At 42.0% G+C, this 16,109-nt stretch overlaps 1 protein-coding gene across 1 annotated transcript in view; it reads left to right on the top strand.

Annotated features, from left to right (window-relative positions):
- Positions 1 to 598: 598 nt before the first annotated feature.
- The window catches only part of fbxw4 (F-box and WD repeat domain containing 4), a 32,809-nt gene continuing 17,298 nt past the window's right edge, over positions 599 to 16,109 (top strand). Inside the window, exons 1-5 of the mRNA XM_071894734.1 lie at positions 599 to 956; positions 3,503 to 3,598; positions 4,485 to 4,670; positions 5,640 to 5,772; positions 6,013 to 6,098. Coding sequence (XP_071750835.1) covers positions 772 to 956; positions 3,503 to 3,598; positions 4,485 to 4,670; positions 5,640 to 5,772; positions 6,013 to 6,098 — 686 coding nt within the window. The 5' untranslated portion in view covers positions 599 to 771. The remainder of the gene's footprint in view (positions 957 to 3,502; positions 3,599 to 4,484; positions 4,671 to 5,639; positions 5,773 to 6,012; positions 6,099 to 16,109) is intronic.

Genomic DNA, 16,109 nt, shown 5'->3' with positions numbered 1-16,109 from the left:
TATGCATGCCTGATTTAAATGGTGATGTTACTTGTTTTTTTATTGTAGAAAAGTTCACCACAATAACATGGAAAAAAGAAAAAGAAAACTGCAGCAATAGTGATTTTATAGCCAAATGCTCTCAGAAAAACAAACAAAACCTAATTTCTTCAATTTTTTTGTTTGTACATAAAAAAAATTGCACGGATAACAACATTAATATGTTTCAATGGACCTATTTGCATTGCAATAGCAACAAATTATATCTGTCAGCACAAAATGTTATGAAGTATTTGTTTTTATTAAAAACGTAAGTATTAATATTGTAATATTTTAAAATGAATTTTAAAATGGATGTTTGTATTTATTTGTAATACATCTAGGGCATTAACCACTTAAGAAGTCCCAATATTAAGGAGTCCCAGAATTAGGTGAATTATTTATTAAGGTTAGGTTTTTTATTTATTAAATTTAATCTAGTTTAAGATGATTTATTTTATTTTATTTTATTTTATTTATTTTAGAGGAACATGACGCCTTTTCTACAGCGTAGGGAACGCACCCGGTACGTCACTACGTCCTGCCACGTCGTGTCGTCATCATCGGCTGTCAGTTTACTTCTGGAATGGCTTCCTGTATCTTCTATCCCACAGCTCTCTAAAAGATGGAATATAGTCTACTCCTTTTAAAACCGGTTTTTAAAAACTACCACCACAGGCGAGGTAATACACCGCCGAGGGCAAAATACAGAGTGTGTAAAAAGAGAAGAGAAAGCTTCTCAAAGCGCTCAGAATGCTGCTATCCCAGCTGCCAGAGGATGTCCTTTACCATATCTTGTCATATTTGGACTACAAATCTCTGAGTCGCCTCTCTCAAGTTTGCAAGACAATTTACCACTTTGTAAACCGGGACGCCGTGTGGAGGAAGATCGCTAAAGAGTTTCTAAACACTGGAATTACTCGAAATGGAAGAGACATGTAAGATAATAGTCGCCTCTTGTTCTCACAGACTGACAGACCCTCGTAGCCATGTGTATTTTTAGCTAGCTTAGTAGTTGACCATTAGCGGTAAGAGACTGCAGCTAGCATAACATTAACCTAAATAGTTATCGTGCAGTGATAGTCCTTACTGACCGTTGTTGAGTCAGTTTGTTCTCATGCCTTTACCACATATCTGACAGTTAACACTACTAGCTAACGTCAGTTATTTTATGTAACGTTAAATGCATTCCTCAGTATATAGTCTGAAACCCCCATCTACAGTACCACTGTACACCTTTAGCTTGGTCTATAGCTTTCAAAATAAGTCCATAAGCCTTGTTGTTCATGTAGACACGTATACTCATATCAGTTCTGCTCTTTACTATCACAATACCTCTCTGTTCTTGCTGCTAAATGTTGCTGTGCATCTAAGTGCTTGGTTTTTTCAATAGGATTTGGCCTGGAGGCGGTCTGAATGACTCCACCTCCATCAACTTGTAATGCAGCTCCACAGGTTGCTCACTTGTTCAGATTTAACTGGGTGATAGTAGGCAAAAAGTTACAAAGCCTTAGTTTCAGGTTTTCCCACATGTTTCTAGGTTATGTTTTGGTGTTTTCTGATGCCCCCATGCAGCCCGCCAAACTTTGGCACTAGTTTCCTCATTTCAAAATACCCTCTAATATATTAACTGTCATTTTTGATCAGGAATTATTTTATTAGTCAGCTTTCTACTTCAGCTGACACAACATAAACCTGCTATTTCCCAGGTTATTTGTGGTGGTGGCAGGCCAGGGCAGATAAGAAAGGTGGACTTGATTAATAGAGAGAAGTGTGCACATTCAACGCAATGAGCGCTTTTAATGATATTTTAGCAGTTTAGGGAATCTATTTGTGGTCCACCTGTCTGATGTTGTGTGTCCATTTCTGGGACACATTCCCTGACATTTTCCATAAAATCTGTTGTTGACGTTGGGATGCATTTGTTGATTTTCTGCCATGGTGAAAACCATCCCCCTTCTTTGCTACTCAGATGGTGTCCTGCTCTCCCACACAGATTAGAAGAGTACACCAAGCTTTTAGGAGATTGTCCTGTTGGTCAATTAACCTGTTAAGTTGTGAGAACACCAAAATCATCAATGTGTCCCCAGCAGATCATAAGCTCCGGTGCTCCATGCTAACACTTTAACATACACTATGTTGAGTGACAGTAGGCCACTAGCATTATCCAAAGTAAGAAGACCTTTTAGGAGTAAAAGTTGCTAGTGTTTTTTTATTATTACATGGCCTGTAGATTCATAATTCTTTAAAAAAAAATAATAATAAAGCTGATGTAGCCACGTTTATTTTTGGAACTGTTTCAGGTGAGCAACCAGGTATTCATCCGCTGTGCAGTGATTTTAAGCTGTGCACAGTCTCCCATCGCCCACCACCTTCACTCCTTATTGAAACAGGGAAAGTAGTCCCTGCTAGTTTAAAACAGTATGTTATTTTTGTATCATATTTTGTGTAAATTCTACCAGTCTACACAAAACTGCCAGACTTAGCCACATATCATTTTAGAAAAGAAAGAAAGAAAGCAACAAAGAAAGAAAGAAATCCTCCTCCTAGTGAGAAGGTGGAAGCCCTGACCGGCTCACAGACCTCAGCCTGACCGATTGGCCCGGAGCCACCATGGCATCCCAGTTTCCTCCCCTCCAGCCCTTTCCCCCAGCGGCAGAGTGAAACCCGTGCTAATCAAAGCCGGCGTGGCCTCCGAGATGCAGGCAAAGGCCGGCGTAATTGAAGTTGTCGGCCCCGCTGAGAGCGACAGGGCAGCACATCCTTCAGAGCCTCGCAGTGAGAGAGCTTCAAGCTGCTTCCTCCTGCTTTGTGTCCTCCCCGTCTGGCATGGGGCTGCTGAACACATGTGAATGCATATGCTACTGTTCTGGATGAGTGTCGGCTGCTGCTGCGCCCAGGCCTTGACACCTCACACTAGCCTCGTATCAGTATCAGTACACATGGCTTTTTGTTTTTGTTTTTTTGACTCTCCATCATTTCTTTAAAGTGCTAGGCAAGTCATGTGGTCCACTGCTGATATGATGAAGGTTCTTCCCTAACCACAGCTACATAAATACACTTTTTATTTATTCATTTAATTGGTCAATAATGCTCTTTGTGAATTAATTATTTTTGAAAAGGCAGTAATGTATCCTGGAGTTTCCCTACCATCGAATAGGTCTGGTGGGTCGTTCTGCCTTCAAGAGCTGCTAACCCTAATAGAATTTCATTAGTCTAGGTTTCAATGGAGAGTTTTAGTGTCCCATGCTGTTTCAGAGGCTTTTTCACCCTGACAAGAATACAGTTGTAGACTATGAATTAATGAAGAATTAAAGATGCTGAATAGCCTATCTGCGAAAATAATTCGCTATTGGCAGGTTCAATACAGATATTTCAGTATCGGTATCTCAAACCCTATAGTAGACGCCTGTAGATTTTGTGGTATTTTGTTGTGATGTCTCTTGTTTCATTTTGTAATGTTAATGTGTCTCTATCATTGCAGATATCCTCATATCCCACTGAAGGATAGAGTGAAGACAGCTCAGAACTGGTATGATGGTGTCTGCAAATTAGCTGCTCCTCTCAAATGGAAGATTAAGTAAGTGTGTGACCTGCCTAAAGGCTTTGACCTTTTATACTCCATAGCATTCAGACAGAGATTTAACCTTATTTAACCAAGAGCACATTTCTTATTTATAGGCTGCTGGTTCGGTCAAATGCTTTAGACAGTAGGGTTTGGACTAGGATGCAGCAAGAAAATATAGAATATAAATAAGAATAGAGGAAATGAGCGGTATAACACATAGCACAATTGACAGTTCCAACATTTCAAGAACATAATGAAGTAGAAATGTATGAATGAGAGTATGAAAAAAATATTGGTTCCAACATTACAAGGGAGTGCAACACAACAGCAGGAGAACATACTGAAACAAAAAAGAGAAAAAAGAAAGAGAAATATGTCTGATAAAGCATATTCCCAAAGAATTAAATAGATGCAGTGTGAAATAAATGATTTAAAAATATATCAAGTTAAATATATCAAGATATATTTCATAAATGAAAAAGACTAAAGGAATGTGAAGAAAACAAATATGACGATTTACAGCAGCATCCCGATTGAAACCAATGAATGATACCCACTGACTATAAACTCACTATAGAGAACCATAGACACCCTCAGTCCCTATAGTAATACAAGATTAATATTATAGTGATTTTTCTCTCTTGTCAGTTCTGTGCCTATAACATAAAGTAACACATTTATTATGCGAGGAGTTCAGTTTTCTGATTGAAGCCACCGACTGAAACAAAAAAAAGCTGACGTGACAATTCCGCACTTGTTTCTTGGACTCAACACTCTTTTTTTTTAATATCAAAAATTAACGTTTGTTATTTTACTCCTGTGTATTTCCTGCTATTTTATATTGAACACATCGGTGAGTCATAATTTCCACTCTTCAATTATATTTCCTCCCCTTCAGATTGCTGCCATGGTTACAGCTGGACGGGGACGTGCTGTTTCTGTCCCAGGCTGCAGACATCGGAGCGTACCATCTGCGGCAAGACAGGGGGAGGTTCCAGCGCAACCCGTTTGCCATCTACTCAGGCCACAAGGGTGACGTCTGTCGCTTTGCTCTGACGGACTCTCACCTTGTCAGTGGTGGAAGGTAGCCTGTAATCAAGTTGTTCACCTTTTGATTCGACTCATATAAAAACATGCCATTTTGTTACTCTCTGTCGCCGATTTATACCATGCAGTAGTGACTTAACCTATAGCCAGTTCAGGAAAGCTTTTCCATTTGCTGTTCTAAACACCCGGTGTCTGGTAGATCTTTCCTGGGAAAAATCCTCTGGTGCACAGGAAGATGCATTTTATGTTTCCTGTCATGTTTGGAATAAATAGAAGAAGAACTTGGGAGTTAGCATGAGCAGCGATTGTTACCATGGCTGCACAGACAAAGAAAACAGTGCCACCTACAGAAAATCCAAGGGAAAAGAAACAGTTGAACCGCTCAGAGCAAGGCAAGCATGATAGAGGAAAGCAACTATTTCCAAGCCAAAACTAGAGTGAACATCGGCATTGCCTTTCCAAGATGAAAAGCACTCCAAGATGAGAAGGGACAATAAGGAGCGATGTAGATGTGGCTCTTTTCTATACCCGAGACGCATTTCAGGGTCAGGTGTAAATATAATCCAGCTAAATCACATCTTGACACAGTCTGGATATGAGACGCATTAAAGTGGTAAACTTTTAGATCTGTGTTTTTCTGAATTTGTCTCCATCTTTGTCACTAAGCGCTCATTGCTGTGGTGTTTCTGCACTGCACTTCCCAGAGATCACCTGTCAATCAAACAGTGTGGGCGGAGCTTGGATTTACTGTTGATGCAGTTTGAGTTTCTCTTTTCTTTGTCTGTTCAGCCATGGTGGCTATCACTGCTCATGCTAACTACCCAGTTCTTCTTCTGTTTATTCCAAACAAACCAGAAACATAAAACACATCACTTGCTGTGCGCCAGAGGATTTTCCCCAGGCAAAACGTTCATGAACTGGCTATAGTTTGAATCACTATTGTGTTATAGCAATCGCCCATGGTAATTATGGTATTACTAATAGTGATTCCCCCTGTGTATGTCAGCGATGGCAAGATCCTGGTCCACAGCAGGAGGAGTGACGTCTCAATGGAGTTATCGGGTCATAACCAGGAAGTCAACTGCCTGGACTCCAGAGATGGACTCATCGTCAGCGGATCCAGAGACCGAACAGCCCGGGTCAGATATATTACTATGCTAATGTCGCTAATGTTCACTACAACGGCAACAGCCAAACTAATAGCCCATATGGAATAAGATTGCAGAGTAGATCCCTCCTTGGGGGTGTGGGCAGTGTGATATCAGTAGTGCAAACCCCAAAATTGTTCATGTGTGACAATGTTTCTTGTATATATACATGCTATATAAGATGCTAAATATAAGTGCTTACTGGTGGTTTTTCTATCGTGTTTCCTCTAGATTTGGACTTTGGCTTCCAGCTGCCCCAGAGACACAATTCCCATGTATGACAGAGTATGGTCTGTGGCTATTAGTCCCACACTGAGGTAAGCATTTGCTCAGAACCACTCAGTCAGTCAACTCTACTAGCCCCTCAAGCATGTAACCCGCATTTGGTTGCAAAAAAATTTAACAAGCTGGTAAAACTTTGCAAAGAAAGGTTAATTTCATGCCCTGAAAATTACAGTCTAAAGCCTTGAATTTAACAGCATATAGTAATTGATTGTACAGAGTGTCTGCCAGTCCTGAAACTTAAATCTAAATGTCTTATGTAATATTAGGTAAACTCAAAGGTCTTAAAGACAGTTGAATATACCATTTAACTCTTAAATTTAGGTTTGAAGGTCTTAAGAATGTTGCGGTTTGCTTGGTGCATTGAAATCAGCCCAGTCATGCAGATCTATATTCTAATAGGTCTACAGTTGTTTTTATTCTCACATGTATTTCAATTGCAAAGTTGTCCATATATTTCACTCTAGCTGCCATTACTAAGGTCTTTAAAAATCTTAAATTTAACTTAATGAAATTGCAGACATCCTTCACTAATTTTAGCTCAATATACTGTATGTATGACCTGTGTGAGATAATTGAAAAATACATACTGTATATGTAAGTGGGCTTGAAAGAGCAGAGAGAGAAAATTATGCGTGGAAGTGTTGTGTTTGAAGTGCCTTTGATTTCTCAGCCATGTTCACACCCAGACACTTAATAACACACAGTCTCACGCACACACACACACACACACACACACTCACACTCCGTTGATGACATGCAGGCAGACAGATGCAGAGGGCTGTAACAGTATCCTTAGTTTATCACCTGCTAGCCCAGCAGAGAGGCAGGTGATCCGTCCATCTGGCTACAGAGTGGAAACATCACAGGTCCAGGGGGTTTCCCACCTCAGAAACATGCTTGGCTGGTCTCTCACATTATGTAATCATAATGTTGGCTACTGTAATTTTCAAATTGCAAGATGCTGCATTTGTTTTTTATCATTTAGTGTTTTTTTTAAAATGCAACTTGCTAGAAAGGGAAAGGTCTCAGTAGGTTTTCCATTGAGAAAGTTTATGACATCCTTAGGCGATATGACCCACCTAACTGCAGAATCGGATTCCTCTTTTGCTCTTATCACCAACTACTCTGTGTGATTTTGAAAACGATTTTTTCTTTCAGAATAGCAGATTAAAAGACAAAGCTGTGGTTTCCTCATGGAGGTGAGAAATCTTCCAAAATAATACTTGTCAGGGACACGTTTTGCAGCAGGTTTTGAATTCCAGCGTACGTTTTTGTGCGAGCACCTATATTTTCTCCCGGGCCCCCAAAAAATTCCCCTGAGGCGTCCCAAAAGTCTTCAGTGTGAGAAAAGCCCAGGAGTTTCACTTTTCTGAGGAACTGGCGCACTTAAGGGCCGACAAGGATCTGCCACAGTGTAACAAGGCAGCACTTACAGTCTCAGTCTGTATAAGCCAGCACTCTAACACACACTTATTCACCCCGAACTCACTCTTTCCCTCTCACACACTCACACACTCATTCACAGTATAAACTCTGTCTCACATGCGCACTTTAAAGGCCTACTGCCCCCCACACATTAACACACACACACACACACACTTTTGTACTTTAATTCTTATGAGGACCTTCACTGACTGCGTGCATTCCCAAACCCTCATAATCTTTACCCTAATCTAAACCTAATTTTAATCTTAACCCTAAACCCAAATTCTATGCTTAAACTAACCTTAACCTTAAACCTAACCCTAATTTAAACATAATCCTTAAAACCCAAGTCCTAATCCCTAAACTAGCACCTCAAAGAAGTGAGGACCAGACAAAATTTCCTCACTCCAAAGAAGTACAAGAACACACACACACACACACACACACACGGTGGCCTTGCCTGCCTCGGCCGGGCCTAGGAGAGGCTCTAAGAGATCTGAGAGGAACGAGGCGATTATCCACATCATTAATTCTCCAATTTGCTGGCTGAAATAGCAGGCCGTGCCTCAGCCTGCCGCCCCCTCATAATGGAAACCTGCTCCCTACCTCTCACTGACCAACAGCCTGGTTAATTAAAACTCCTCTGGAAACCAGGTGTCAACTCACTGATAAACCTATTAAACCCCCTCCGCCCACCGCCGAGCGAGTCGCCCCTCCAACTTAAGAAGGTGGTGGGTGCCGGCACACCGAAAGGAAAAATGTTGTGGACCGTCGTGTTTTTTTTTTTTTGTTCACACCTCAGTTGTTAAAGCGGAAGCCTAGGTAAACGCCGCTAAGTGTACGAAAGCGCAAGTCATGCTGTAGAGAAAGGAGGGTTATAAAAAGTGTAGGGCTGAGAAAGTGCTGTAGCCAGGCGTGGAGGCCCGGCCCCATACATGTGGCTGAAAGCTGGCTGACCCACACACTGCAACACACACTCTCACCAGTCCAGTCTGAACTAGAACACCACCGTTTCTTCAGGATAGACTAATATAGGGCCAATATTGTCCTCTGGTATGATGGATATGATGCAGTTTGATTGATTACATAGTTATTATAGAATTGATCAATACTACACTGGTTGTCTATGGGAAGACCTTCACCGAATTGATTCTAATGAGACATTTTGATCAGATTCCACACAAGTATGCATGAATATTATTATTATTATCCTGGGTTCTTTGGAGTTTTTTTGTCATGAAAATTGTTAAATCTAAAGAGTCAGTAGTAAATATTGTCTATTGGCTGAATTGGCCTTCAAAAGCACATACTGGGCAAACCCTAGTCTCCAGTACATGCCCTAAAAGCTTTCCAGTCAGGAGGCTGATTCTCTTCCCAGATGTACCACCGCTCAAGACAGGTGTCGTAACTCACTCTCTTTAACAGTTTGTGGCATTTGTCTGTGCCATGTGCCACTTTGGCAAAGTTTGTGAGATGCTAAAGGTTAGTTTAGAGCGACAGAGGTAAATGGTGGCTGCCTCCACACCATGCCTTCTATCTCAGAACAGTAGGGAAGAGAGGGAGAGCCCCTTGTGTTGTAAATGTAATTGTCCCCGCTTCACGCTCGAAAAATCTAAAGAGTAAAGAGAGAGGGGGATGGATAGCATGAGCTGCGGAGGTTGCATCGCTAGGGCCCGTTATCACCGACACAGTCATGCTAAAGTCGTAATGATGGATAAGTAACACTGGTACTAGCCACTTTAAACTTACCATACATGTAAGATGTTTACACAGCATGATATAATTTAATACGAAATTTAATTTGAAGTTATTTTAGGTATCAAAACCAGACTGATGGCCTGAGCAAACTTCCAACTCTTATACTGTGTCTAGTTGGAGTTTTTTACTATAGCACCACTGGAAATTCTATAAATCCAGTCTTACCAATTGCATACTATACTGTATATTGTAATGTCAACCTGTTGTTAGTTCATAGTCGCTTGTCAACATTGAGTACTGACCACTTGTCCACAAGCAAGCTCTGGCTTCAGTGGGGCTTAGTTTGGGCTTCAGACCTCATTGGGACTGGGATTTGACAATAACAACCCCTTGTTAAGCTTGTTGTTATGCTTATGAAACAATCAATGCACATAGTGCTGTCATCGCCTTTCTCTTTGATATATGTTCTAAGTGTTGGTGGAATCATGGATGGAATATTTAAAGACAGTACTTTTTTTTATTATAGGGCACACTGTCTTGTGAAAACTGATAGTGGATACAAACCAAAACTTGTGTTAGAGGCTTCAAGCACCCTGCTCTTTGCATCACTTAACCCAGTATAATTTACAGTACTACCAAAACTACCAAATGTTATCATTTGGTCAAGGTGATAAATTATTAATTGTAAGCCACCACTATTAGTTTAAAGGGAACATTGGTCCTGAATACTCCCCTGATGTGATTTTTTTTAAATTTTTTTTTAGATATGGCTTCCAAATAGATTTCTGACTATTTTTGCTTGATCTTTGATCTTTCTAATGATAAAAACTACAAGATAAAATTTATGCTCAATTCGGCTGTGGTATGGCAAAGGCCCATACCTTGCCATACCCCTATTGATGTCCATGCGCGGTCACCAAACTGAGCCGATAATCTATAGACTTTACACTACCATTCCATCCACCACACACATACACATTCACACCACCATTACCACTGCCACTCTGTAACCCCCACCCCCACCCCCCCTTCCCTCTGTTTCCATCACCGTCCCTCTGTTGTTCCAGTGGATATCATCTCAAGGTCTGTTAGCGCGGATTATTGTGGCTGCGGTGAAATGCCAAGGCTGGTGCAGGACGGGGACCTCCGTATGCGGGTCCCTGCCAGCATGGAAAAAGAGATTGATCCCATCAGTGGGCACTGACCTTGGCCTTTTTTTTTCTCCTCCAGATTGCTTTTCTCAATCATATTTCGTTTTTCCACACCATATTGTGTGCTACAGTATCTGCCCACAGGCCGAGCTCATATCGGACAGGGTTATTGAAATATGACGAGGCACTGTAGGAGGCAGCAGGGTTCAAATGGGGTCGGTCAAGTGTTTCTCGTACTGTTGTCTGTTTTTTGTTTCTATTTTTGGCCATCTGCGGGGTAAATCTTTGACTGATTACTGGGTCTAGTGGGCTGTTTTCATTGGTTCCCTGTAACCTGGTGCTGAGAAACTTGTCTCATACATAGCCTTGTTTTTTACATTTGAGATATGTGACCATTAGGGTTACTGTAGGTAGGGTTACTTTCTGTCTTTTTTTCTGTCTCTTTCTCTCCCTCTCTGTCAAAATCTGTTCCTCTCTCTCTGTCTGTCCACATGTAACACTTATCAGTTTAATATTAGAATTCAAAACTGAAAATTTTGTGCAATATTCTGAGCTCTGTTGCTTCTTGGATAAATGCAAAAGTGAGATTTTAGACTTTTCTTCTTTGAAATTTTTTTATATTTGTCTCAAAACACAAAACTGAGTCCGTCTAACATTTAGCAGTTTAATTCAAAATCAATAATACAAGAACATAAAATTTGTAAATGAAAATTTTGCTCAACGTATAAATTATTTAAAATTTTTTCTGTTAAATGTGTTTGAAAACTGAAAATTGAAGGGTCGGTCTTCGACACAAAACAAAGGTGTTTTTCGATTCAACAGCATGCCAGGGGTTAACTTGCATGGGGAGAACAAGGCAAGGACTGGACTTATTTCTTATTGGTCGCTGGAACCCATCATCCTGCCTATTTTTTTTGTGCATCAAAATAAATACCTTTGTGTTGAAGACCAATTTTGCAATTTCCATTTTTCAGTGAAACAAAAAAATTTAAATTGAAAAAACAAATCTGAAAACTCAACTCGGCAATAATTGCAATTTTAGAAAATTGCACAAAATTTTCTGTTTTGCTATTTACAATTTTGAAGTAGAAAAATAAACAGATATGTGCTACAGGGACCCAACTGGGGTAGGTTTCATTTAAACAGCATGCCACAGGATGATTGGCATGGGGACACCAAAGCGAGGGCTGGACTCGGTGGGGCCCAAAAAATTAGTCCAAAATCTCAATTTTGCATATGTCCGAGGGGCAACAAATTGAGATTTCAAAATATTCCACTAAATTTCCCATTTGTCTTTTCTTAGAATATTAAAGTGATGAGTTACACATACCCTCCATACCCTTGTTTATGCCTCTCTCTCTCTCTCATTATCTCTCTCTTTCTCACTGCTTTCTCTCCCCTGCTGTATCCGTGCAGTCTGCGCTTCCAGGCAGTGGAATTAGTAGGAAGTGGGGCAGGTGGTTAGCTAATAGTTGACTGAGGTGTTTCCTGCAGACCCTGCTCTCAGTCAAACAAGACTGGACAGGTTGAAGTCTGGGCTGGGCGACTTCAGAGCGGCGGTGGCAGGTCAGCACTCACGCGGAGTATGGAGTCACGGCTGATAGGGTTTCCTGCTGGATGGGGCTGGATTTGAGCCCAGCGGTCGGCTGGTCGCTAGATTTGGAAGATTTCGGAGGTTTGGGTTTGAATTGTGAGATTTCTTGATTGCTACAATAAAGTTAGCAACTGCGAGTGGGTTCGATAAGAAACAATGACATCCCAAACTGTTCCCACCATGACAAAGCGTGGTTTAGCCTCTTCTTCGGGTCAGTTTGGCTTTGATGCCCGCTCATGCCAAGTAGCGGGCCAATGAGATCAGCGCATTGTTTCGCGCCAAATTGCTGCCAAACTATGTGGGTATCCTGTCTTGGAGCTGGGGTGGGGGGTTGGCGTGGTGGGGTGTGTGTGTGTGTGGGGGGGTGTTACACTGACCACTAGTGTAGAAAAGGGGGGCTGGGCAGAAGCCAGTGAAGGGAGAAGCTACCCTGAGGAGAGGTGAGAAAGGGGGGGCTTTTTCTGCTGGTTTGTTTTGTCTAGAATTCCTCAAGCACAACTACAAAGATGTTGCAGGGGCCAAAAGTGCTTTTGAAAGTTTCCAAAAGGAGAAAATGATTGTTGGATAAACCGGCCCCAATTCGCCACTTTCTCACCGCCGAGGGGGGGGGGCGACCTTTGACCTCCAGTATCAAAGTACAGGGCGATGCCACAACACCCACCCACCCACCAACCCACCCAGCCAGCCAGCCAGCCAGCCCTCTCTGACTGCCCCCCCACCCCCCTCACCCCCGCCCCCCCCTCACCCAACCCCTACACACTCCAATTTCACCCCCACTGCTCTGCCCCACTCAACCGCAAGAAAAAGCCTGAAATTCATGTCTTTCTCTTTGGTCTCTCCCGGGCCGGCCCTGTGGCTCAGGAGTCAAGAATTCAATTAGTTAAAAAAAGAGAAGAAAAGAGAGAGGCTGCAACAATGCAGCGATAAGGGGGCAGAATGTGCGTTCCCACACGCTAAATACAGGGCGCTTTCCCTGGGGCCCACAGAGCCGGAGGACCCGCACCGCAGGAGGCGAGAATAATCACAGCTCCCTCTGAACCCACTCATTACACACACACACGCACTCACACACACACACACACGCACGCACACACCTTACATTCCTTACACACATACATAGGCTTGTGCACACACACATTGCAGGCAGACATTCCCTTGAAGAGAGAGACACACCTTGTAGACATGCCTCGCACTTGCTACACACATAAACACACACTGAGGAGAAGCCTCATACACATTCACACCAGAAACATGTGCACAGACGGTGTTGCATGGAAGTACACACAGACACACACACACACACACACGTTCACTCACACACGGCATAAAGACCTCTCATTACATGCCGGCCTCATACAGGTGTTCCCAGGTCTCACCAGTGTTTTACCAGTGTTTTCATGTATTTGGCCTGCAAGAAACACTCAATGTCGGTCTTATATGCTAGATATGATACAAGCATAAATTCAGACAAGCAACCATGTCAAGCCAATATTGACATGTTTTCAACAACCAGCATACATGTATAGTCAAATATTTGAAGTATTAATTATCATTTGAATGTATTCTTTCTTCTGTTGCCTTGGACTGTGGATGTATGTGGCACTAAAATATGCAGACTCAAGATAATTAGACTTAAAAACTCAAAAAAGCCCATGCGGTTGTTCATCTGTAGTTTTCATCTTGTTAAACTTTAGCCTGGTATGGTAAGTTAGGCTTAAGTGGTGAAACGCTTGAGGAGAGTACAGATTAATTTGTCTGTTTCTCTTTATTATAGTTAATTAATTATTATAGTTAGTTCAGTTAGTTCAGTTAGTTTGCTATAATAACCTGTCTTGGTGCTTATTTAGCCCTTAACTTTCATTGAGTAAAGTATTGCCATAAGTTTTTGTTTAGTAAGTGTAGGTTTGCAGGTTTATACAAATGAAAGGTTGTGAGTTCTTTTTTACAGAAACAAAATTAATCGATCCCTTCCATTTATTGAATCCACATCTTTAGTTGGACCAGGTTTTGTTTTTGGTCAGAAATTTCAGAATTGTTTTTTGTACAAAAACGTAAGAAACAGGAAAATACTAAAAACCCAAATAGAGTCACACAAACCATTATCCCTTTATAACTTTTTGATAAAGAAGTGTTAAAGTATGCTGGGACGCTGGATCCAACCACCAGCCAGTCCTAACGGCGTGGGAGAGCGTGATATGTATTGGCGGCGGTGTTATTCATACAGCACATTATCCTAATGAGTGTCACTCCCACCACATTTCGAGACAGAGAGAGGTCTGTGATCACTGAAGCTCTGCTCCTGGTGGATTCCAATTTAAAACTTGTCAGTCGCGCTCCGTGCAGACCTCGGCCATAGAAACGCATCACGCTCATCGCCAAGGCCTGTCGCTTCCCACTCTCACTGACTTGGAAATTGTATTGTATTGTATCCACGTTTACTCTTAGACGTCCACATGTTGGCTTAAAAAAAGTTTGGAAAAAGGCAAGAGTCTTGGTATGCTCTTGTTTTCCAGAAAATCAAGGCACTCTTGTATGAGGACGATTGTTTTTTTGATTGCCCTAAACTCTATTTGTCTTTGCTTTGACATAAGACTGACATAGACTTCTCTCATCCTCCCCATACAAGAATGTATGATTCCTGGAAAAGTCCAGCCTCACCTTTTTTTTTAGGGTTGAAAGTTTTCATCTTTTTCAACAGTACTTGAAATTGCCTTTCACCAAATTGTAAATTGGTTATCAGATGAAAATCATAGTTTGGAACTCTCGGTTTGTACCGAAAGGGGATATGGTAATAAAATCGAGAATAAATAGCAACATATGCCAAAAAATCAGAGAGGATAGAGAATGCTTGCGTCGGGTTTCTGTGCATGGGGGCATTTATTAAAGATGCTCTTTGGTTTGGGGTTGTTGCTTGCCGTGAACATGCAGGAATTCCAAGGCATTCTTCAAGCAAAAAACTGTAAAAGCCATAATTTATTACATGGCTTGTTCAAAAGGACATATTGAAAATCCTCCTGGTCTTCATGCAGTGTGGGGTGCTACTTTGGAATATGTTTTTATAATGTAATTTTGAACTAGCCATGCAATAAAGGCTTGTAGCAACTGTAACGTGTAACAGCTTGTCAAAATGTAATAAAATGCCCCTGTAGATGGGCTGAAAATGCAATAAAAGCTATTAATAAATTCCTGGATAATGTAAAAACATCACTGTAACTTGTAAGAATAAGAAGAACGTAATAAGCTGAGTTATTACATCATTAGTCAATAGTAACCAGGGACATTTTGAGCAGTTAGTACATTGTTTGAAGCCTTTTCATTCAAATATGGCCCTCCTTTTTCATTGATAGGCCCAACATTATTCTAACATTAGCGTGGGTGTTGCGTCTGGTTTGGCTGTCCGGTGTGGACGGTTGCGCTTGGTCCCGGTCTGTTCCAGCCGGCTGAGCAGAGCGGAGGGGCCGGGTGAGGAATGTCCTGGTGACCCCAGACACAGGGGACACAAACAGAAGCCAAAAGGGCCACGAGGGGGTGGGGATGGAGGGACGGGGTCTGGGGTGGGGGGTGGCGGGCGGCGGGGGGGCGGCGGGGGGGCAGTGCTCTCTGTGTGTGTGTGTGTCTCCATGCATAACAGTGTGTGTTTGTGAGAGAGAGAGAGAGAGAGAGAGAGAGAAAGTGTGTGTTTGTGTGCGCGCATATGTTTGCCCATGCATATCGGTGTGTAAGAAAGGGGTAGAGAGAGAAAGACGGAGAGAGAGTGTGTGTGTGTGTGTGTGTGTGTGTGTGTGTGTGTGTGTGTCAGCGGGGGTCAGCATTTGCACCCCTCGACCATTGTCCCCCTCCCCGACCGATATAAAAGCATCATAACCCTTTGAGCTCAGACATATTTAGAAAGCAGATAAAAGCACTTTTTACAAACTAGATACACGGCAGGCACAAAGCCCGGGGTCAAGCGCAACAAATTAACAACCCTCTTTCTGACTGGGGGTGGGGGGTGGGAGGGGGTAGAGGGGGGGCAAAGCTAAACCGCCCCTGGAGTCCAGAGCCAAATGCCTCCACATTCCCAGAGCCGGGATCTGGGCTGCTCTCTGCCATTCATCTGTAATTGGTCCTGGGGGCAGAGTCTTGGATAAATAGTGATTTACTTTTTTGTGTTTGTATTATTTCTCCTTAATAGG

This window comes from Centroberyx gerrardi, chromosome 15 (genome assembly GCF_048128805.1).
Source record: "Centroberyx gerrardi isolate f3 chromosome 15, fCenGer3.hap1.cur.20231027, whole genome shotgun sequence".
In the NCBI taxonomy this organism is placed as follows: Eukaryota; Metazoa; Chordata; class Actinopteri; order Beryciformes; family Berycidae; genus Centroberyx; species Centroberyx gerrardi.
This window is presented reverse-complemented; position numbering and strand designations above follow the sequence as displayed.